This window comes from Aquila chrysaetos, chromosome 2 (assembly GCF_900496995.4).
Source record: "Aquila chrysaetos chrysaetos chromosome 2, bAquChr1.4, whole genome shotgun sequence".
In the NCBI taxonomy this organism is placed as follows: domain Eukaryota; kingdom Metazoa; phylum Chordata; class Aves; order Accipitriformes; family Accipitridae; genus Aquila; species Aquila chrysaetos.
Genome location: NC_044005.1, coordinates 20730893 through 20756043, shown reverse-complemented (window position 1 = coordinate 20756043; position 25151 = coordinate 20730893). Strand labels below are relative to the sequence as shown.

General features: G+C 35.5%; 1 protein-coding gene across 12 annotated transcripts in view; it reads right to left on the bottom strand.

The window, feature by feature from the left end:
• Nucleotides 1-25151, bottom strand: part of EML5 (EMAP like 5) — a 120516-nt gene that overhangs the window by 42326 nt on the left and 53039 nt on the right. For all 12 annotated transcript variants that reach the window (XR_005933647.1, XR_005933649.1, XR_005933648.1 and 9 more), the window contains exons 14-27: nucleotides 20489-20675; nucleotides 18561-18666; nucleotides 17186-17279; nucleotides 15107-15207; nucleotides 13021-13223; nucleotides 11778-11889; nucleotides 11110-11237; nucleotides 9170-9311; nucleotides 7229-7381; nucleotides 6252-6383; nucleotides 5060-5148; nucleotides 4102-4278; nucleotides 2961-3162; nucleotides 571-697 (exon numbers count right to left, since the gene is read on the bottom strand). Coding sequence is in view for 9 of the 12 variants with exons in the window: in XM_030030146.1 (XP_029886006.1) it covers nucleotides 571-697; nucleotides 2961-3162; nucleotides 4102-4278; nucleotides 5060-5148; nucleotides 6252-6383; nucleotides 7229-7381; nucleotides 9170-9311; nucleotides 11110-11237; nucleotides 11778-11889; nucleotides 13021-13223; nucleotides 15107-15207; nucleotides 17186-17279; nucleotides 18561-18666; nucleotides 20489-20675 (1953 nt within the window). In the remaining 3 variants the exon portion in view is untranslated. The remainder of the gene's footprint in view (nucleotides 1-570; nucleotides 698-2960; nucleotides 3163-4101; nucleotides 4279-5059; nucleotides 5149-6251; nucleotides 6384-7228; nucleotides 7382-9169; nucleotides 9312-11109; nucleotides 11238-11777; nucleotides 11890-13020; nucleotides 13224-15106; nucleotides 15208-17185; nucleotides 17280-18560; nucleotides 18667-20488; nucleotides 20676-25151) is intronic.

Below are 25151 nucleotides of genomic sequence, written 5' to 3'. Positions count from 1 at the left end.
TCTCTTCTAAGGCATACGAAAGCAAACTAAGCAATACAAGTAACACTGTGAAGCAATCAACTTCGTTTTCCAAGACTCATTAATAGAAACTGCAGAACCACTGTGGACAGAATTTTTCAAAGAAAGGTAGAAGTTATAGGGACACAGAAACAATGCAGTGAGCAATTACAGCTGAATTAGTCAGATTAGTTTGTTGGGAAAAAAAAAAAATTGAGAGCTGTCTTTCAATAAAACAATTGCAGAGGTTCATGCCTATAACGCCATCACTAGATACCACTTGGTATTTAAGTTTCAAAAAGAACATATTATCAAACATCAGCAAATAATTGTCTCAAGAAAATCCCCAAACATAACATACATACATCATTTGTAGTCTTTTGTGCTCTCTGAAAAAGATACAGACTAGTACTTAGGCAAGACTTTTCTGAATTTATTTTTTTTTTTAAGAAGTATTTCCACTCTTTTTATACATACCCTTTTAAAGTTATATATATTCCAATATAATTATGTTTTACTATTAATCATCTTTTCAGATTGCTTTCTTGGCTAGAATTTTAATTTAGCAATTACCTTTCATCTAAGGTTGGCTCCTTTTGTTGCAGATGAGGCTTAATTCCAAACATTGGTCTAATGTTTGTTGATAAGGCTTTAATGGTGTAATTAATTTCATTTTCCCTTGTCACATCACTGTCATAACCTAACAAAATCAGATTGAACAGTATCAAAACAAAATAAGATAGCAGAAAAAAAAATTAAATCATAATTTTTGCAGGTTTCAACTGGACTACAAGAACAATTATACCATGTATAATTAGTAACATAAATACACAACAGAAAGAAAATAGCTGGAAATCATGAACACTGTTAATAAAAGGCATTCTAAGAAAAAAAATTCTCTATAATATCTTTGTGGAAAAAATGATTAACAAAGATTCAAGGGACATTCAAAGCTAGCCCATTTCTGCTTGGCCTTAACTCAGGGTCACTAACAAAGGACCTTGCTACATGACACCTGCTGTTAAGTTCTGGAAGACAGCACCAGGTTGTTCTCAATTTCAGGATCCATCCATTAGGGTGGAATCCAGAGGTCTGCATAGGGTTCCTACACAATGCTTAGGGACAGTCAGGCACACCAAGATGATGTTTACTATAGTAAACATGGCAAAAAAGCTAAATAGTGACAGAGTTGTTACTTACCTCCATCCCCCCCCCCCCGCCCCCAAAGATCAAGGCTACTAATGCCAACTTTATGAATAGTTCTTAACTCTAACTGAAATTAAAAGGATCTGATGAAGAGAAACTTTTGTGGAAAAAGATGTCAATGTCTTTTCTTGTAAAGCTTAACAGATGTCTCTTTCTTTTAGAGTATTTTTGAACACATAGCTTAAGAGGGTTCTGTGTAAAGTACCAGAGCCTAGGGAACGTTATTGGGCAAGTATGTGCTAACAGGTCACAGGCAGAAGCCGAACAAAAACTCTGACAACTGCAGTTTTTGATTCAGAAAGCTAAAGTTGACCAAGTCTCCCTGTAGGCCATTAAAATTACTCTGTGGATGTAGTCTTCAATATTTTTAAGCAGAAAGTGCAAAAAAATTCTTCTCTAAAGAATATTTAACATGCCTCTGTCGTGGTTTAACCCAGCCAGCAGCTAAGCACCATGCAGCCACTCACTCACTTCCCCCCCTACCCAGTGGGATGGGCGAGAAAATCGGGAAAAGAAGTAAAACTCGTGGGTTGAGATAAGAACAGTTTAATAGAACAGAAAAGAAGAAACTAATAATGATAATGATAACACTAATAAAATGACAACAGTAATAATAAAAGGATTAGAATATACAAATGGTGCACAATGCAATTGCTCGCCACCCGCCAATCGACACCCAGTTAGTCCGGGAGCAACAATCCCCCCACTCCCACTCCCCACAGTTTATATACTAGACGTGACATCACATGGTATGGAATACCCCGTTGGCCACTTTGGGTCAGCTGTCCTGGCTGTGTCCCCTCCCAACTTATGCCCCTCCAGCCTTCTCGCTGGCTGGGCATGAGAAGCTGAAAAATCCTTGACTTTAGACTAAACATTACTTGGCAACAACTGAAAACATCAGTGTTATCAACATTCTTCTCATACCTAGCTCAAAAACATAGCACTATACCAGCTACTAGGAAGACAATTAACTCTATCCCAGCTGAAACCAGGACAGCCTCTAATATTTAAAGTATCTCTTTGGTCATTTAGCAGATTTTAGTGAAAAGTGAAGTTAATTTATTTCACAGAACTATTGAAAGAGTAGCAGTGATACTTTAAAAATGCTTGAAGACTAAGGAATTGACAAGGAGAAAAAATTGCACTTGGGAGCAGAGAACAAGTTTGGAAGCTTGGAATTATAACATGGAAAGGAAAACATTAAGTATGGCAAAAACAATGGAAGTTAGTTCTATGAAATGTAATTAACACTTTATAACTATTGATATTATGATCTTGCAATAGCTTGTTCCATATATGAACATCAGCCCACCTCAGTCCACTATGCGTTCGTGTTATGGAAACAGATGCTATAACATCAAGGTAACTATGATCTCTCATTATACAGATTTCAACATAATTCCATTAGAATTAGTGCCCTAATTCAAACTGTGATGAGTGTATTTTTCTATATAGATTTTTGGAAGTTATCTATAATTGGCACTTAATATTTTTTCATTTAAAAGATGTCAAGAGTCTTTTCATATACTCTGACTCAAAGCAGTAAGTCAAACACTTCATTATAACTTTCTTCACAACAGTTTATCAGTCCTTTCCCCATAAAGAAATTTTACTTAATGTTTCTGAAGTGTCTTCACTATTTAAGATTATAAAAATCATATATAAAACTTGATTAGTTCTAAATTAGCAGTTTTGCATTAATAAAGTCTTCTTGAGATAGCATAATCCAGCTAGTTTTACAAATTATTACTGACCTCCATCTTCTTCAGAATCTAGATCAGACTCTTCACTGTCACACTGCCTGCTATCCCGATGTCCTTCCACTTCGTAAGTCCACAGCATTAAAGAGGTGTCTGCTCCTCCAACAGTGACCAACAAACTGTCGTCATAGGTCCAACGGACATTTGTTACATGGGTACTGTGAGCAACGTATCTCTTAAATTTTCCAAACTTTCCCTAAGAAGGGAGAAGAAAAGGCACAGATCAAATTTAACCAGTCTGCTAGATAAAACTGAAATGAGTTGCCAGTGCACATGTTCCTAACTTCTTTACAGTTTATGCTTCAGCTGTTTTGTATTAGTATTCATCACATGATTTGCCAAGTTCCTCTACTATAGCAGCTTCATGAAATGTTAACCATTGTTTCCATACCAAGCATGCAAGAATTTGTTTAAAAACAGATTCCAGCAATAAACACTGGATTGTTTTTCTTGAAAGAGAAGATAATCTAACAGATTAAGAATAAAATGCACACAGAACATTTTGAGTCAATACTTGTGCATTGTTACCATCCCTAGCATGGCAAAATATTCAAAATTGAAGACATATTTACTGATAAATATACAGGAAAACTAGAAGGGTTCCAGAAGAGCAGTAAAAATATAATGTGTTTTTGGAATGGCTTTTCCATGATGCATAATTAAATAATATTAGATCTCTTCATCTTAAGAGAAAAATTACAGAGGTTGGACAGAATGAGTGTCTATAAAATCATGAGTGAAATGAAGGTGAGGAAGAAGTGTTCATTGTCTTCCAAAACAAGAGCTTAAAGGGCTAAAAATGACACTGATAAAAACCACACTGAGGATGTTAATGCCTAAGATATTATTACACAATGCCTTTCCCGTTCCCATTCTTACAGTTTTCCCCTATGTATTTGCCACTATCGGTGATAGGACACTACATGAGATGGCTCCTTAGGCTGACCTGGAATGGTCATTCTTACTAACTGAAAGTTTAATGCATTGCAAATTGCAGTGTAATATTGAATGCATTCTTTGATCACAAGGACAAAAATACGAAAGCGCTATTTTCTTCTGAGTGATGAATTTTTACAGTTATGAAAAGGCAGTTTTATTAATCAATCTTCTCTATGAACAGCTGAAAATTACTTACTTTAGCAGGGTATCGAAACAGTTTCACAAATCCAAAATCATCTCCTGTGGCTAATACTTTACTATCACTAGTGAGGCATGAAGCAGTTACATCTGTGACTTCACCAATTATTGGCCAGATTCCTTCACAGCAAGAGCCCAGAACACTTGTCCATGATGCCCAGCCAATCTTTTCCACCTACAAAAACAACCTGTTTGAGACAGAGCATGCTTCTTCCCAGGCAGTTTTATTCCGTATCTGATTTCAAGAAAAAGTTCTTGCATTGAAAGATACATCACATAAAAAAGATACTATTTTAACATATTAAGCACTTATTTTCTGACTATTCAGGATTTCATTCAAGACCCTTAATTTTACCTCTATTAACTTCCAGTTCAAAAACCCGCCCTTCTAGGCTAGAGAAAACAAATTACATTTTTCAACACTGCCTTTCAATCTCATAGAAAACATTATTTGAAAATTATCCATTTTCACTCCCTGCCCTATGATAATGCTCTATGTCTGAGAAAACAAATCAGTATTATAGCTACAATATACTACACTTGCCTATATATATTATGTATACTGTATTGCACTGTTATGTAAAGTTAGACATGAGGTCCTCCACAGCAAGATTCGGGCTCAGTAATCTGCAAATAGATTTTCAAAGGTGTTTAGGTATCAAAAGAGGCACACAGAAGTCCAGTGAGACTTTCACGCATGCATAAGTCAGCCAAATGTCCATTCTTAACAGAAGAGACAAATGTGATAATCCCTTACGTACTTTATCATTCTGATTACATTATCTAATTGAACACGCTGCAAAAAAGGATCAAGGACAGCAAATGCCTAAACCAAAGTTTTTTCAACAGACCAGTTAAAATTATAGTTTTATACATCCTTCTCTCTTACGTGGTATAGATGGTTGTATCATAACTCTAATGTGCAAACAAGTTAAGAAGGCAGTCTATTTCCTCACCTCCAAACTAGGAATTGTCTGTTTTTTCCCACGAGGAGCTTCAAAAAACAACTGCTCTTTAGCACCAGTGTTGACTTGCAAGAGCTTCCCTATAAAACATATTACATATTGTATATTGACATTAAATAGAAGATTCCATTATACAAAAAAAAAAACCAACCAAAAAAGCAAAACCCCACAACAAAAAACCCCAAACAAACAAAAAAAAACCAGAAAAAAGGTTATTTTGAAATTTTTGTTGCTAACAGCATTACACAAATTATTTGTTTCCATTGGAAAAAGCTGCATACATGAACAGTGGATTTGGAAGTATGGGCTTCTGAAGATCTGAGTCCTTTGACCCCTTAAATTCACAGTCCTTCCTCCTCTCTTTGAAAACTGTAATAATGCACCGCTTTTCTCTCCTGTTTATGGTTGTCCCATCAGATGGTGGACAACATGTACTGGGTCTAATTCAGAGCTTGTTTGTGACATCTGGCTGACCAGTATGCATGTGGTCTTGGGATTGAGAAGCACATAGGCTGCCTAGCCAATGGCTGCTTCCAAGCAGCTGACTGCTTGCCTTTATACTATTTTTTTTCTGAGGGAAATTCTCATTAATGTTTCTGTCCTCTTCCTGTTTTCAAAATTCTCAGGGGAAGCTAACTTATAACACTCTTTCAAATTAAATTAGACTGTTTCAAAAGTGATCATATAGAGGAATAAGAGCAGGAACTAACAGATTGCACGATCGCATTGCCTTGCTTTTTATGAAACAGGACTGAAGTTAGTATTTAAATTAAACATGTATTAAGACCCAGAAAGACAGGAAATCCAGTCTTTCTGCTATATTTGACAACAAGGATACATATTCCTGAGCTACAGATGCAACTGCATTATGCAGTACATTATTCAAGAAATAGAAGTCAAACAATAAACACAGAAAATGTAAAAAAAAAAAATCCCAAAACCTCCAAGCAAACCAATCTATATAGACAATCTATTCAACTTCGAATTACACAGCTTCTAAATATATAAACAATAGTAAAAATAATGTTTTTATATTTATTCAGGTGCTGTAAGCATATTCATAAACTGAAGAAACAAATCAGTGTGGTGTCAGTGATACCACAAATTCATACTGTAGATGTAGTCTATTTAGTCTATAATGTAATCAGTCTTCCAGCAGATTTTTAGAATGAATGCTACTTACCTCTTACGTCCCAGTCCATGTGTGTGATATAGCTGGAGGCTCCCTTGCAGATTCCTACCCGTTTACTGCTCATTACGTTGTAAATATCTACAAAGTTGTCACAGGATGCCACAGCTAAGTACTTTCCAGCCCCTAAAACACATCAGTAGAAACACAAGACATTTTCAAAAATTGTAGTGCTCTGTATATTAAACACAAGTACATTCTGGAATTTAGCTATATGCAACTCAGAGTTCTTTGAAGTGAACTTGCTAATTTATACATAGTCCCTGACAGACTAATGTTCATATCACATAATCAAAATCAGTATGAAATATACAACCATTACATCATTACATCTTCAAACCATAAAAACTATATTTGATGAAATTTTAAACATCTATTGCACTCAGAGAGCGGCAAGGCCTAGGTAACCAGAAAGTACTGTTGCATGAGAATTGGTATCAGTAGTTTGCATCAAATTTCTCCTACAGAAGAGTATTTTCACTAAAGTAGTATTATTAGTTTAGGTCATACATTTGAGTTCCTAAATAAAAGCTGTACTATTTGAAAAAAAACTAGCCTCACCGGGAGTGCTAAGCACTGTAGAGGGGGAAAGAAGAAAAAAGAAGATGCCAGACCTTTCTGACACATCCCTTTCAAGCATTCTCATTAGCTAACAGTAACCTCAGTGAAGAGCCAAACTTATGCAGCTCAAAGTGGAACCCTAGGGACCTAGGGAGGATGCTGGATGTTCATGATTTAAAATTGACTGTTGCATTCAGGAGGTTACTATGAGCAAGCCTATTCCAATAAATTCATCCTTAAATGAGCAACATAGGACTTCACACCCAATATTTTAAAAAATGTTAGTATTAGTCTTGCTGACTTGTTACATGTAAAAAGAGTACTACAAATGTCTACTTCTTTATCTTTTAAAGGTTATAAAGCTTGCTTGAAGAACCTTGATATAAAAATCTTCATTTTAAATCACTTACCAGGAGAAAATCGGATCTCTGAAATAACATCTTTCCTGTGCTGGAAAGAGACTAGATCCTCCAGGGTATCTGCATTAACTATCAAAAAACTTCCGTCGTTGAGACCAACGGCCAATGCTTTTCCATCAGGAGAAAAGCAGCAACATCTACCTCCTATGAGGAATACAGAAGTGGCATTCAGGTACATTTACAGTGCACAATCCCTCTTTTAAATTTATTTTTCCAGTGGCAAAAGAAAGCTGTTCTCATAGTTTATAGTCTAATGAAATTTTTTAGATGCTGCCAAGATAATTTCCAAGCTCTACATCTGTGATAGCACACAGAAGCTCTTGGCAAATCGACAAGTACACAACCCCAGAATCTTAGATTACATTTATTTGCATATTAATTGACGTATGTTCTACATTAGTAATACAGATTAATCACTATTGTCTATATATTTTTAATTTGCTCTCCTTAGTATCTGGTGCCAGTTGTTTGTTACCATTTGCTCTGGTAAGGAGAACACAGCTGGAAAAGACCTTCTAGACTCACAGAATCCAGTCATTTGCAATCATGGTCACTATGTCATATAATCCTTTTAATAAACATGTCAAGTTTCATTTGAAAAACAGTTTAATTTCCAATCTAAATTTATTTCAGGTCAGCTTATACAGATTTGCTTCCATGCCAGAATTTTCCATTAGTGTAAATATTTTTCCCTACTACTTGTTCCTCTGATTAACTTGTAGACAGTAACCCTTTATTTAGCTGACTCCACTACAAAGCTTCGCATTCATTATCCTGTAGCTCCTCCTCCTCCATACTCAACTTTCAGTTTAATTTCGTTCAGCTGAACACAGATGAGAAGTGTACACCAAAAATATTCTGATTAGCCTCTTGTAAATTAGGTGAATACTTCAATATGTCCTGGGAAAAATACCTCACTATCACACGTAATTGTCATCCTGTGATCAGCTAGAACATCCCGAGTTACTCCTCAGTTACACTGACATTTTTCTTATAGTCATCAAGTCTTGCCTTTTTTAATTACCAAATATTATCTCATGTCCATTACTGCAGTCCGCATAAGTATTCAGCTCTTTCTGTACAGTACACAGGCACTTTTTGAGATCGCCAAAGCATCTCAAAATGGGTCTCATCAGCAAATTAAGTCATCGCAGTCCTTATTTTTCTGCCAAAACTACTCTTAAAAGTATTAAGAAATATCAGCTTTAAGACTTGAACAGACTTCACCAACTGGAAACTTCCTTGTTTAATCCCTGCTCATGCCAGCTCATGACTCTTCTTACATTATCAATCCAAATCATCTTCAACTAAGCTTCCTATAAGGTTTGGATGAAAATGCTTTACTGAATGCCAAATAGATATTGTACTCCTCTGTCTAGCAAAGCATATATATCATTAAAAGCTTGTTAAGGCCAGTCTCGTCTAATCCTAAAAAAGTCTCCTTATATGAAGTCACTTACAACAGATTTTCCATCTGTCAAAATAGAATTTAGTTAGATAGTATACAATGAGTAAGAATTTTATGACTGTTCTCTTTCCTTGAGATTCCAGTTTCTTCTAATATTCACAAAGAAGAGAAATTCAGCATTACTTCTAAGACTTCAAAAAATTTCTACATTTGAAGTCCTCCACTGTTCAAAAAAGCTTGCAATACTATAAGCAACACAGCAGATGTATGTAATTGGCTCAACTTTTATTGTAAATTCACTGACTTCAATATGTCACAATTGCAAACAACCTTAAGAACAGTATTACATAGAAATCTTTGATACAGATTCATTATCTTATGGGCTACATAAGGCGTGAACACAGCATCGATAAATTAATTTGAGCAAAGAAAGGAATTTATTCAGTCCTGCTTTTGAAAGATTCATAATGCTAGTAAATGTCAACTGAATTCAGTTAAATATTTTTTCATACTAAGCATCTTACCCTTCTTCAATTTGCGAACAGCTAACATACAGTGGCTAGGAGATAAATCCCATATTCTTAAGGTTTTGTCATCACTTACAGTGGCACAAATAGGTAAATGAGGATGAGTAGCTAGACCCCAAACTTCCCCCTCCATGTGACCCTGAAAAAACACAATGAATCAGATGACTTTGTATTTTAAACTGAAATATGAAATAATACATTTAAGGAAGTTAAAAAAACCAAAACAAAACAGAGAATGAACATGTGTCTCTTTAGAGGATAATAAAGAAATATCTGAATAGAAACATAGAACACCTGAAAAAACCCTCACACTGCTACTTACAGTAAAAGTGCAAATTACAGTAATTAGTACTAGAGAAAACTTTTCCCTGTGAAATAATCCTCACACACTTCTGTGTCAATGACATAGAAAGTGGGATGAGTGCACCTTCAGCAAGTTTGCCAGTGACACCAAGCTCTGTGGTGCGGTTGACATGCCTGAGGGATGGGATGCCATCCAGAGGGACCTGGACAAGCTCGAGAGGTGGTCCCATGTGAACCTCATACGGTTCAACAAGGCCAAGTGCAAGGTCCTGCACATGGGTCAGGGCAGCCCCCAGTATCAATACAGGCTGGTGCATGAAGAGATTAAGAGCAGCCCTGTGGAGAAAGACTTGCGGGTACCGGTGGATGAAAAGCTGGACACGAGCCGGCAATGTGCACTCACAGCCCAGAAAGCCAGCCGTATCCTGGGCTGCATCAAAAGAAGTGTAACCAGCAGGTCGAGGGAGGTGATGCTGCCCCTCTGCTCCGCTCTGGTGAGACCCCACCTGGAGTACTGCGTCCAGCTGTGGGGCCCTCAGCACAGGAAAGACGTGGACCTGTTGGAGCGGGTTCAGAGGAGGCCACAAAAATGATCAGAGGGATGGAACACCTTATCTATGAGGAAACCCTGAGAGAGTTGGGGTTGTTCAGCCTGGAGAAGAGAAGGCTCTGGGGAGACCTTACTGCGGCCTTTCAGTACTTTAAGGGGGCCTGTAAGAAAGATGGCGACAAACATTTTAGCAGGGCCTGTAGCGATAGTACAAGGCATAATGGTTTTAGTCTAAAACAGGGTAGATTCAGACTAGATATAAGGAAGAAATTTTTTATAATGAGGGTTGAGAAACACTGGAACAGGTTGCCCAGAGAGGTCGCAGATACTCCATCCCTGGAAACATTCAAGGTCAGGTTGGACAGGGCCCTGAGCAACCTGATCTAGTTGAAGATGTCCCTGTTCATTGCAGGGGGGGTTGGACTAGATGACATTTAAATGTCCCTTCCCACCCAAACTATTCTATGATCTAGACTTTACCTTAGGTTCTAACACATTCTTTAAAAAAATCCAGTTCTTTACACATTGCATTGGCCGCTCAAAGTATGAATTAAAGATCCACAGATTTTTATTTAAGTATGAAAGAAAATCATATATGATATGATGTAAAAATCTGTTTTGTTGTCAGCTTTAAAAAAGTGCAGTCTGTTTGGTATGGCAAAGAAAACCAAAATGCTTTTTACATAATTACAAAGAAAATCTAAAAATAAACCTCAAGGAGACAACTTTTAAAAATAGTAAGAATAACTTGTACTCAGAAAAAGTTAATAAGGAATTTGGTGGAGGATCTACTGTTTCACGTACTTTTTTCTTTTTTTTTTTTTTTTGAAACACAAATATGACCTTGGTCTGTTTGTAAGGATGAACTTGTTGAACAAATTAGTACATGAAATTCTGTGATCTGTTTTGCTCATTAAAGAGTCATAATGGTCTAGCCTAGCATTAAAAATCTATGACATGATAGTAACTCGCTAACTTCACTAGTAATTAAAATGCTTGTTATTTTACAACAGTCTTTACTTGAGGAAAAAAAAAAACCCAAGTGTTTGTGGTATGGAATATTTGACTGATATTTAACATGTACCTGAACCAGCAGAGTTATTGGTCCACTTTTATCCACCTCCAATATTTCACCATTCTTTGTGCCCACTAAAATATGACCATGTCCTAAAGATATGGCACGTATAGAAGGATTATCTTCTAAGAGGAGACCTAGAGTGTTAAAATGTTATAAGACAAGTTCTCAAGTATGCCTTAAAGAGGATTTTTCACACATATGCACATTACATTCTCACTGTACAAAAAGATACTCAGTAGTAAACAAGTAAGAACATATTCCTGCATGGAAGAACTTGTATGTTTGGATTCGTTTGGGAATATTTAGCAATTACCCAACTGACACTAATCTTTGTTCTCAGAGTATCTTTGAAGTTTAATCAGCCTGACTTATTGGTAATCTTAGTGAAAAAATGTCCATGTGAAGTATCAACTATACTACTATATTGCTACCAGGCAGATAATAAGGTAAATATTATGATCTGCACCCACTAAACGTGCCAACAGATGCTACAACATACCTTTCCTCTGCCAACAGAAAAATGACTTATTTATAATCAATAAAGCTTTAAAAAAAATTTTTAGTATTTGTTATGTCAGAAAAGATTTCCTCTTATTGGGGAAAGTAATTCCACAGAAAGAGTTCCCTAAACAAAGTATAAATAGAATAAAAAAATAGGATAAAGTCTGTGTTACCTTTAGACCCAGGGGCCAAAGCAGCCCTTTTGATGGCATAAGTTTTGAGACAACGTTCAAAAGTATCGTCCCAGAGAGCTACTACCCCATCCTTTCCTCCAGTGACAAATCCCTGGAAAAAAAAAAAAAATCGTTAAAAAAAAAAAAAAAAAAAAAATCACAAGTTACAATCAATTATTATCTTTCCTTAATTTTTTTGTGATTTCTGCCAATACTGAAAATGGATTATATACAACACTGTAATGCACCAAACTACAGATGTTAGAGATGAAAAGATCAGGAGCAACAAAATGATTAATTCTCCTCCTGACAAAGGCAGCACAGTTCTGTACAGTCCATGTATACACGCTGGATTTAAAAGTTCCAACCAATAAGCCTCTACCATACCAGAAAAATAATTTAACTGACATACTGAAATGATTTTCTTGATGCTTAGCCTCAACATCCCTTTGGCATTTCACCTCATCACTCCAAGACAAATTTAGTACCACTCACAAAAATTTGATTAGTGCTTAAATTGTTCAAATATATGCATATTTGTACTATTCTGTCTTCAAAAATTATTTACAGCTATTTAATGAAGCAACTGGTATACTTAATACCGAAATCATTAGTACTTTCCTTTGAAGAACTTAGTTCTTACAATATAAATAACACACGCTTTGTCCAAAGCTACTATACTGAAACTCACATATTAGAAGGTGGAGCAACTTTGTCTAACCTAGCAAAACACAAACATATACATAACTTCAAACATACAAGTAATCTAACTGAACACCCATTCACACTTAAGCACATGCTTAAAGGCTTTCCTGAGCCAAAAGAAGTTGAGAATCAGGAGAGAGTACTTAGTGATCTACAGACTGAATGCTTCTACTAGTAGACAGTAACTACAGCACAAAATAGTATGAATATGACCATCTTCCTCTCTCACAAGCTCACATATTCCATTAAACTTATAAATGCTTAAATCAAAAAGTACTTTTACTTATCATAAGTTACTATTATTTCTTTAGTAAGAGGTCATGAAAATTACTGAATAAGATGTCACTGGACCACACCAGTTTGAGAAACAGCATGATATATAACAAGAATTAGAGACATGCATAAAACATTATTTTGAATCTGGACCTCACAAGGCTTCTGTAATCAAAATACAGCCATGGATTCCTGAGTTTGGGAAAGGCCTAACTTCATAGACATTTTTGTCCAGACATCAAAAAACAATGAGCAGTTTATTTACTTTTTCCAATGCGTGCATGCTGAACACAGGACCATCATGTGCTTTGACAGTTTTTATGAGAAACACATCTCTCCAAATACACACATCCCCTGTGGAAGTTCCAGAGAATGCCATCTCTTCAGTCCAGCCATATACTGCACACATCATTGTATCGGTTCTTCCCAATGCACCTATGCACCCCTTTCTCCCAATTAGTCCTCCGCCTGGTTGAAACCAAAAACAAATCATTAAATGTTTGCTTAGAATTATTTTCCAAAAACTATACAACCTTACCCAGAGCAAGAAGTCCTCTTCTTCTGGCTCACCCATGCTCCCCCAAAAAATTAAGCCCAAGAAGAGTTCTCACAAAATAAAATTTTTGTACTATTTGGCATCTTTCAACAAAAACCCCTTACTTTTAACTTACTACTTGAATCTGGATTTGAATACGTACATATACCCACATAGACATACAAAGAGAAAGTGTATTTGTAAACTCACATCTAAACAAAAAACATTTACCACATAGTTCACAGAAATTCCTAATGAAATTAACTTGAAAGAAAAAAAAAATGTTTAAATCTTGACATCCCATCCTTTTCAGAATATGTTTTCAGTGAGAAGATTTCTAATTTTATTTTAGAAGTCTGCTATATTGGCCTCAGGATAATAAAAATGTTACAGCTATGTAAGTTTAAAAATTCTTTAAAATAACATACCTAAAATCATTTGACAGGTATAACACATAGTAACTTCTGGCTGGAAAGTCAGATTTATATTTTCACAATCCTCAGAGAAACTTCATGTGGTATAACACAGAAGCCCCTCCAGGACCTGACACTTCATACTGTTCTCATACTTAGAGAGGCAAGGTCTCTGAACCAATCTGCCATCACTTGGCACTGGTAAAAATTTAGTCCAAAGCATATACTTTGGTGTTACTTCTCAAATCAAGTGCACCTGCTCTACTGCAGATTTCAGAGACTTGGCATTTGTTAAGGTGCACTGATACTCCACTCCTCACATTAACACTGCTAAATGTGTTTCATGGTGACTGCCTAGCCAGTGTGCCACTGCAGTTTCGCACAGATGGGCTGTAGCTTCAGAGAAATTTTATTTCTGCTGACTGAGCAATGCCAGGGAAAAGAAAGAGGCATTTTAAACAATTTCATTTCTTTATTCAAAATCACCACCTTCAGGCTTTTATCACAGTTAGAAATTTCTCTCTAAAGAATTTATAGTAATTTGTTCAGTAAATATTCTGACACATTTATTCTCTCTATAGATAGCAAGCACAATTGTTAAAATTAATAATTTACATAGACTTCAACAGATTCCTCTCAGGCAATCTTGATTAGTTTCTGTTGGAGCCAGAACTGAGAAAACTAGCGTAATTTTTGTCATCAGACTTTTCTCTCCACAATTAATCTTTATGAGGGACTCATGTGAGCATAAATTGTGCATGAATAATTAGAACATTCTTACCAAATAAGCTAGTCTTCTGTAGCACATATGTCTTTATATACGTTTTGAGGTTTGAAACAATGAAGTTCACACTAATATCAGGGAATGGATTTTTCACTCTTCAAAATTTTTCAAGCAGATAAAACAAGCTGCTTTGTCTTGGTTTTTAATTGTCAAGTTCAACAGAGGTATCTAAACAAACAGGTCTCAACTGGCACATGTATCCTCTTCAAGCACTTTGAATTACTGTATGTGGATTTTTATAACGTTAGATTGATTTATATTTCTGCCTCTTTATAACATACATGTTCTAAAGGTCCTTCTTCCAAAAACTGTTCTATGACTTTAGAGCAGCTCTGTAACATTTTCAGATGTGCTATATTATTATTAGATATAAAAACAGACAGTAGGAAATCCAGGGTCTGTTCCACTTGTGTAGTTCTACCTCCATAGCAAATTGATCTTAAAAAGCATTCCCACTAATACCATAATGCCAATTAACATTATTTCTACCAAGGCAGAACTAACTTAGAGAGGTATACAGAGAAAACATTTGCCTTTAATGCATGAAACATACTATAAGAGATGCAGTATTCATACTTCAAGTAACAGAAAATGCTGTAATTCTGAGAAGTTTACTTACCTGCTCTACGCCAGAATTTCATGTGTTTAATTCCAACTGTAATCAATTTATCAGGCATAAAAGGATTAATCTTAACAACAAAAATCTTATCTTTGCTTCCCCTGAAATGCAAAGCAAGATATTTTAAATAAAAATATAACTATCTTCTCTATCTTGCTAACATTTAGTTCCAAATCATTAACAATAATTTATTATGAGGAGGAAGAAAGCCAAAGAACTAACATACTGAGTCCTGTTCTATTTTCATTACCCTTCAGTTTCCAAAGCAGGTAATTATGTTACTTCAGAAATCCACTAGGTGGCATTTTCTTTGCAAAACAATATATATTTGCATTAAGTTTAGGCATATGGCATTTAGACCTCTGACAGCTCATAATGAAACTTAAAGGTGTAAAGTTGTAAATCTTATTTAAAAGTCTCTCATTTTGAGAATAAATTGCCACTCTCATTCACCTTTTAATTGATTTTTCTATTTTTCTTGTTAGAATAAAACTTATGCTGCTTATCAATTTTAAATGGAAATTTCAGTTGTTTCTAAAAACATTAAAATTTCTTGTGTGTTTTAGATTTCTTACTATGCTTCTATAAAACCAATGCTTTGCTTCAGTGCTATAGTTTGAAAAACAGCTTTCAACTATATTTGCTATCTATGCAAGGAAATCAATGCTTACTAGTAGTTGTTTTTTTTTTTTTTCTTGAAAATGCAGAAGAGCCTCTAATCCCTAATTTTTGCTCCCTGTTCAAGAGTGGCAATAATCTTTTACCTTTTGTCATTTTCAGACCACTAAATGAACTAGTAGCAAAAACCATGAACCAGTTTCTTCCCAAACTCACACTGTAATCTTCAAAGTATAGTTGCTGCTCTCAAAAATTCTTTTCAATTCTTCTGAGTAGGAAGGGGGAAAAACACTCCAGAAACTAAATCCAGTATAAAGTGGTAACAGTTTGATTACAAAAAAGAATTAAGTGAGATTGGTGGGTTCAGAGAGTAGGGGGATTTAAAAAAACAAAACAAAACAAAACAAAACCAAAAACAAACAAAAAAACCCCACATGAAAGGCAGACTAATGAGAGGCCCAAACCAGTATCTTCAGAGAAGCCAAGCTAACTGAGCTTCTGACAAGTAACTGGGAAGGGAGTACTCTTCTTTATCTACATCATCTATTCAGGATTTTCATTCCTCAGTGGATAAGAAACTCAAAGCGTGTTTAAAAAGAAAATGAGGGTAAATGTCATTGAAGAGCAATAATGAACTTAATAGATAAAAAGGAAGTTGATACTTTTAAAATTCTATCAGCAGAGAATAATAAATCCCTTTTGAACCTATCTAGAACAGTATTTAGAGTATACATACTGAATCCGGACAGAATGGGGAAAAACCCACTTACATAACTGCTCTATTTAAAGCAATACATCCGTAGAAACAACAAAGACAAGGGTTTCAAAAACACTACTCAGTGTTAGAAACAAGAGACTATCTTGTAGATTAAAACTCTAGTTAATAAACTTATATGAAATACTCTGTGCAGAGTAAAAGAAACTTCCAAATTATTTAACCTTTGGAAGTTATTTAGTCCAACTTCCTGTTAAAGCAGAACTAACTTCAAAGTTAGATCAGGCTGCTCAGGACTCAGTAAGCAAAAAGAGAGAACCTTGAAGAAAAGAGAACTGAGCAAAATGACTGCAAACTACTATCCCAAGAAAGACGTGACCTCTGATGAAAGAGTTCTGAAAAGCAGAGCATACATCACCATCTCTGGGACTGCCAACAGAAGTGCATGGAGTAAGTTCTAAAGAAATTCTTTCAGAACACACCAAATAAATGTAAATAAACTTTGTCTTCTCTGTCTTCTTACCTCACCCATTGAGCTGTCACTGTAATAATTCTTGTTGACTATCAGAGCTTCAGTTTTTCCTTCCAAAGTTTTAAGTCTGTGCTAAATGTTATCGCCTGTACCACTTAAGTTATAGAAACTGCTAATTTATTCGAGAACTATTATTCTTTAATGAAAATATTTTGCTTACTGTCATTTGACAGTAATTCTAGGTACAAATTTTAAAACAAAGTTAAATTCCTACCTTACTGCTGAAAGCTTTTCTCCTTTCTTCCAATCCCAGAGTACAATAGTGTGATTGTCATCTATTCCAACAGAAGCCAATCGTTTCCCATCCGCTAGAAAAATAAATTTATGATTAAGAGAGTAGATGGATAACATTATGTTGCAATAATAAGAAACCATATTAAAGAGTATTATAACTTCACAAGTATTATAAGAAGAATGTACAAACAGGTAAATAATCATATGATGCGTGCTTAGAGGCACATCTGTTGTCTGCTTTTAAACTTGAGTGGTCAGTTGGATGGAGTTTAGGACTTTAAGTTACCCTGTCTAAAAATTCCACTTAGATTCTCTGTGTTTGTATCAAATCCTTTGTTCAGCTAGTTGCTGACATAGTTACACAAAAACCTTCATCACAGGTTGTACTGTGAGAATTTTCTGTTCACTCTGCAAATCCCTGTTGATTTCTAAATAGGAAAGCGTTGAAGCAATATCATGAAGTTTATAAAACATCCTTAAACTTAGTAATAGTGTGAAATCTTTGAGAAGCTCTGACACATATCCCACATTAACCTCCAAGAAAGAAGTTATTTGTGCTCACTCGTGATCAATGACTTTCTGACATGTATCCTATCTTTGAATTTGCTATGCATCCATGCCAGAATTTGGGAAATGAGATTCCTATCTTGAAAAAGGAGAACCAAAGAAAGGTAAGAAGTAAAGACCCCAAACTACTCATCTTTGTGATCACACATCTTCACTGTGAGGTAAGAGATCCTATTTAGTAAATCCAAACCATTAAAGAATGAAAACAAGCCAGTGGCAAAGAGGAAATTTAACACTGGTACAGGAATTCAACGTATGGGGTGCAAAAATCTCAAAAAATTTAACTGACAGACTCTTATGTTAGTATAAGGTGGAGAGAGAGGCTGGGTTTCTGCCTAGAAGAACTGCATAACTGGACTTTCTGAATTTATCAGTGTACTACCAAATTGGCTTGCAGGATTTAATTAAAAAAAAAAAAAAAAAAAAGCACACCCGATCAGTTTGCTCAAAAATTTGCTTACACAGTTCTAATGCAGACATAACACTCAAGATCTGTGTGCCTGCTTCACACAACCAAAAGAAATTCCAAAGTGATCAGCTCAGCTATTAAACGGCACAGAACCTGTTCTTGCATTTCCTGATGTGCAAGACTCCACAGGAGCTCTTTTTAATGAATGATCACTTTAAGACAGCCTCTCTCATTCGACATTGATTACTGAAGAATATTTTTAATACAAAATCTTCAGTTTAAAGGCACTACCAATTGCTCATTAGAACTGATTAGCTTGTATTTTCATACAGAAAAGGAAAATTGTATATAAATAAATAAATAAATAAATACTTATTACCTGAAAAATCAACAGCACAAACACCGTACTGGTGATAGCCCTTTAATACTGAGAGTGGTTTTATTGTTTCTGTATCCCAAATGTGTATTGAGGAATCTCGACCAACCTGAAAGTATAGATATTTATAACCATTTTTTAAAATTTCTCAGTTACTTCACACAGTTGTTTAAAAGTATAATATTGACAAATACTTTAAAAAGTATTTTAAAACTTTACGGTGATAAAATTTTCCTAGTATTACTTCTGTCTGGCTAGCAGTATATTATACCTTCTCCTGCTTTAGAAATACCACTCCCCAGCTGGCTCTTTCTTCCCTCCAAAGAACTTAGGCACATTACTCACAATTAACTAGAGTTGTCTTTGCGGGGGTGGGAGGGGGCGGCGCAGAGGGGAAGTGCCCTTCATTGATTGCACTGTGCCATATTTATTCCACCAATTCTCTATCAATTGTTCCCTGTCTAAAAATAAAAGGTTATTTTTATTGCTAGCATGTAAGCTACTCTATGTCTGAGAAATCAAGGTGATTTCTGTTACTTTCTGGTGTCGTTGCAAGTACCTACATCTAATGCATTGATACCTGTGGAGTAATCTCTACTAGAATGGCACTAATGCAGGTAACCAGAACTTGGTAAGAAATGGAATATAGCTTGTTCTTTTCAACTATGTACAAGCATTATTAGCCGGTATTTACAAGATTATTTGCTATTCCAAAGGTTTTGCACCTCAGTACACAAAAAAGGGCTGCAAAACCAGAAGAACACTTTCCTGTGTTTAAGACCAGGGGCAGGACTCAAGAAAACTAGGATGTATTTCTGGTTTTGCCACAAACTTACTATGTGATGTCTGCAAAGGTTTTCGTAATGTCCACCATCAGGAAAATCTGAACCAGTGTTGCATGGGGAATTTGATTACTGCATTACCTAATTTCTGCAGGTAATGTAGTATACAACAATAAATAATGTGTCTATATAAAAAACAGTATATAACAGAGTGTGTCTTTCTGTTGACAGCATAGGGTATTTTAGAATATAGTAAATCCAGGCACATTTTTATTCATAGTCTTTACTACTCCAAAATTAAATAGAATCAATTCTCACATTTAAGGCTTTAATCTCTAAACTGACATGCAAATTTATGTTAATCTCAAATATTTTTTACACATATTAAGGGCATTATAAGCAAAAGTTTATTTCTATTAAAAATTTCAGTTCACATGTTCTCCAATTTATTATATAATAATAATAACAATAACAACAACAACAACAATAATAAAGATAATAATAATTAAATAATCCTGAAACATCAACTCAAACCTTCAAGTCCTGGTGTATAAACATTTATGGGAAGAGATGTTTGTCCGAAAACATGAGTGCAAAAACTTTACCTAAAATTACTGTCTGGCGAAAGATAAAATGGACTATTATAGTTTAGCAACACACATACCTGTATTGCATGTACAAACAGTAAATAGTCCGGCTATAGGTGATAACCAAAAACACAGTGCATGAAACTGAAATACCACAATGTAGTAACAACTGCTAACTTCATGTTATGTAATAATACATGAATGTAATAATAACATAGCTAACTTCACAACTAAAGATACTAAAAAAATATATTTTAATTGCACATTTCCTCCACTTGTTACAGCGGAGGAGCAACATAATGCTGAATAAAAAATAAATACCTATTCATAAATAAAAGAGAGGTTAAAAAAACCGCTATCAACTAAAGACTTTTATCAGAATTAATATAAAGAACTGGAAAAAACACTTATGTTGCAGTTTTTTAACATGATGCCATCTGGAACAGAAATGCAGTCCTTCACCTGAATAAATGTAGACTGGACTTCCTTCCTCCAAAATAGGCTTTTCTAAATTCAGCAGTAACAACTTCAGATTCTTATTGCAGATAAACACGCATCCTACCTGGCCTGTTGCCACATAGTCCTTTAAGGGATGAATAGCAAGGCAAAGAATGTCATCATCATGACCTAGATAAAAGCGCTGTGTGTTCTGCTGTCGATTGTACACCACTCCCACTGCTGCAACATGGTATACAATTTCACCCGTCTGAGTGTAAAATAAATTGCTTCGACAGTCGTAACCTCTGTATCTAATTAAAGAAAAAAAGTTTATTCATCAAGGTCATAACCATATATACTGAAACTTTGAGATAAAATTATGCAAGATGCATTTTGCACACGTGAAAACTCAGATTACTTACCAATTATTGTTTTGGTGGTTTAAAATTATTAACAAATTTTCCCAAAGAAACACTAATTTATCAATGTCATTTACTATTCAGACATCAGTACTACTAGCATTAGTTTGAAAGTGGCTGCTATTTAATAGTTACTCTCCACAGCTAGTTCAGAAGAGGAAGTAATAGCTAGTAATTTTTTCAGACCACAAGGAGAATTCGAGCATGCAACATGTAATTAAATGAAATAGCCAAAACTAATACTTCAGACATTTTCGCTCTCTTACTGCTTAAAAATCAAGCAGTAAAAGTTTCCACAAGAATGTGGACAACACAGCTATCATAACACTGAAAGTTTCTGGAGACTTGCTAACAGAAAACAAATGCATAAATTTTATTCCACATCAGTTTCTTTTCTGAAGGAAAACCTGCCTCCTTTCTGTACTGATACAGCAACTGGCACGAGCAGGCCAATTCCCAACTGAAGTCTGTATGCACTATCACAGTATACACATTTCTTCCTAGGTGTGATTAAGATTCAGTACCCCATAAAAACCAAAGGTGGTATTTTCAAAAAGGCTAGGGTCCTATGCTCAGAAGTAATTTAAGAGGCTCAGGAACCTAAAAAACATTAAACAAACAAGCAAGTTTTAAATTAGTGTTTTTAGTAATGCTATCCTTGCCAGTCAATGGAGACAACATTTAAAAATGTGTAATTTAAATTCATTCCTTCCTTTCTTCTGATATAAACAATACTCCATATGCTCCTGACACATCCTGTTTCTATGCTATTAATTCTCCAGCTAACCTCTTTCTGTTCCTTCTTCTGTTCTTACAGCTGTTCACTAATTCAATTTTTTAATTCTTTTACAAAGATGCAGGTTTGCATCTGGTTACATTTCTGGTATATAAAAAAATATAAAAAATCTGGTTACATTTCTAAATATATAGTTAAATTTACAGGAAGGGAATGTCACTTGAATGTGTTTGAATTGGCCATGAATTATGTTTATTTAGGGATCATAAGGCTCTACCTAAGTATTTTTGCACCCAACTTCTAATTGAACTAGTTGAAAAAAAGCCCTGAAAATGATCAGTAAGTCATTCTTGGCAAACAAAATAACTAAACTTTCACCATCAGCAACTGCAAGCTAACAGAAATCTCTAATGTCTATGTTACACTTCTCATATTAATTTCTTTGCTTAATTAAAAGCACATATCATCAGAACAAATTACATTATTTTTTAAGAAGAAAACAAATGCAGGATCTTTTTGCAATAGTGCAGGTGTTTAAAGTATCACATAAGAAAAAGATGCATCTGTACACATACCAGTAAGTGTCATACACAAAATGAATGGGATAACGTTAAGATAATCACTGCATACGAGACACTTAAAAGGTTTGAATGACATAGAAATTATGCAGTCCAGTAGAAAAGTCTTTCATAAAATTATACATAGCTTTCCTTGCGTACATGGTGCAACCATACGCACTGGTCAAGTAATTAATCTTTAAGACAGTTGACCAACTTTAGCTTAATGAATACTATTCTGAAAACTCCAGCTATGGATCCATATGGATCCACACCTATGCGTTACTGGAAAACAGCACATACCTGGACCAGGCTTGAACGGGCTGTATTTCTGTTGGCTCACCTACACTACATGCAATGGTATTTATGTCAGATCATATGTGATTAGAGAAAAAATTGCTAAAATCATCTCACAAAGTTATTAAACAGACCAGCAAATGGTCCAGGTCCATTCCTCCCCACATGCAGAACACTGCATTTCCCCTTTTTGAAGTTCGTGAGATTCCTCCCTGCCCAGTTCTCTAGCCTGTCCAGGTCGCTCTCGATGGCAACACAGCCATATGATGTACCAGCCAATCCTCCCAGTTTTGTACTGTCTGTGATCATGTGTAGTCTAAAACTGGGTCTCATTAGATCACGAACAAGCAAAGTGAACTTCTTTAAACCAGCAAAAACTGTGATAGCACAGAAATAAAAACTTTTAAATAAGTCTCCTTCCAACCCACTGTTTAGATTGGCACTCACAGGCAGGTTTGGTCCCAGTCCAGCAACTTTTCAGTGTCTCCTGAGTTACTGTCCCTTCAGGGTCTCTAGAAAAATCTCTCCCTTTCCACCAGGTCTGAGGCTCAGCTATATGTCTGCTCCCTGCTCTTCTCAAAGTGATCAACAACTTAGACTCACAATACAGGTGTAGACTCTTCAGTCAAGCTTCACTTTCCCTCCACCCATATCCTGAACTAACAACTTCCCCCAGCAGCAACATGTGCAGATGTTTTGAAGCTGATTTCTGCCTGACCCAAAATGCTGCCTGCTTGCCCTGCCTGGCTGCACCCTTTGATGTCCAGCCACTAGTTTTTAAAGGGACATAATATACAATGACCTACAGTAACTACGAAGAGAGAAAACAAAAATAACCTATCACAGTATGCAAATTCAACAGTTTACGGACATGACAACATTCAGTGAGGGGCAGGGATTATAAAGGCAGGCACAATGCCAAAAATGATATCTGGACCTATCGCTGCTCAGATGTCATTTTCCTGTGCTTCACTGCACTGCACTCTGTTAAAAATACTGGATTTCCTTTGCAAGCACAGAATAATAAAAAAAATGCTGAATATGCACCCTAAATGAGAATATTTTAAAAAGCAGCTACAAAAATATGTATGCTGAAAGAAATAATGCTTTAGAAATACTGAACATTGAGCAATTTCTTACAAGCTTAGCAGTCACCTACAAAAGTAAAAAGCATTAAGACAGCAAATGGGTCTCAGATCCTTCTACCTGCAACCCAGAAATTCAGAATTTTCCCAGCTCTTGTCATAACAATTGCCTATATACCCTAAGTTAAGCATAGTGAAACTGAGTACATTAATGCCATATATATCACAGGACTACCCAAAACATCCAAAATGTATCTAAGATGCAGGGAAATAGTTCTCTTTACTCGTATCTATGACTTTTTATGATCAGAACTTTGGATTTTAGTTCATTTCCTCCAGTTATAAAAAAACAGGTGTACAATCAGTTGTTTACAATTAAAATAAAATGTATTTTGCCAAAATATCACACAGTGCAAAGACACTTTGTAACCCAGTTAAACACATCTGGTCTTTCCCACATGCCAGTTTACTAACTCCCTGACTATATAGGTACTTTTCACTGGAAGCATAAAGTGATGGGCTTAGACAGTTCAAGCACAGATGAAAAGAAGCATGTTTCAGTGTACAAGAGCATTCCCTGAGAATATGCTACACAGTTCCAAAATATTTACAGCTCTGTGTTATAAACCAATTTAGAACTGAGATTATTAGCCAATCTTAGAAAAAGCACAAAGAGAAACAATTTCTTCACATGCAGAAAACAAACCACAGAAGTAATTTACAAGGCATCTTGATTAGCAGCTAGAAACTAAATAATGAAAGCAAGTTCTACATCATAGCTACTGGATAATATATAACAAGGCACAATAAACATAACACTGCATTCTGCAGCAGTTGGTGTTTTCAAGTGGTCTTCAGTAACAGCTGATCAAACCATCAGGACTGATTGAAGTTAATACAACAGTAACTTTCAGAAGAAAAGATAGCTACCTCGATGCTATGTAAGAAAAAAAATTTGCCATTACCAAGGTCATGAAAAGCAGAGACTGGATTCAGTTTGAGATTAAGACATGTAAACATAGATGTTCACATGTGTGTTAGATATATTAACACCTATATTTTGATCAACAGTGTTCTAGTCAATACAGTCAATGGAACCTGCAGGGCTACTCAGCTGACCAACCATCAGCATTTAATTTTACTTGAGCCAAATCACTCCTTATGCTCCACTGACTATTGACTGGATCTCCATTGACTGTGACAGAAGTTTAGATACATACATAAAACCACCTACTTTTAGGCACACAATTGTAAATTCTTTAACCTGAAGCTGGATCCTACCCACACTTGCAAGTTACACATCTATAGCCAACTAAGGGGCAACTTCACAAGTAGTGTCCTCTCTGGGAAAAGAGTCAATGTCCATAGTTTGTCTGATGCTGTAAGAGTTTCAAAATTTGTATGTTATTCTTCAAAGTATATATGGGAAATTTCTGAACGTAGTGCAATCCTCCTACAGGAATCTCCAGAAGAACCAAACGTCAAACTAAACATGGCTGAGTTTTTAGCACAAAGGTAGAGTTTGGTTGGTTGGTTGGGTTTTTTAAATACTTTCGCATGGCAATAGTGTTTTCTTAACAGGACCCACTCAGAGCTTACTCCCTTCAGATGTTATTTGTAGGTGTTTGTAGCCATGTGGTAGGAATCCATGCAAGGTGCCGTAAGACTCTCATTTAAGAGCATGAGAAATCCC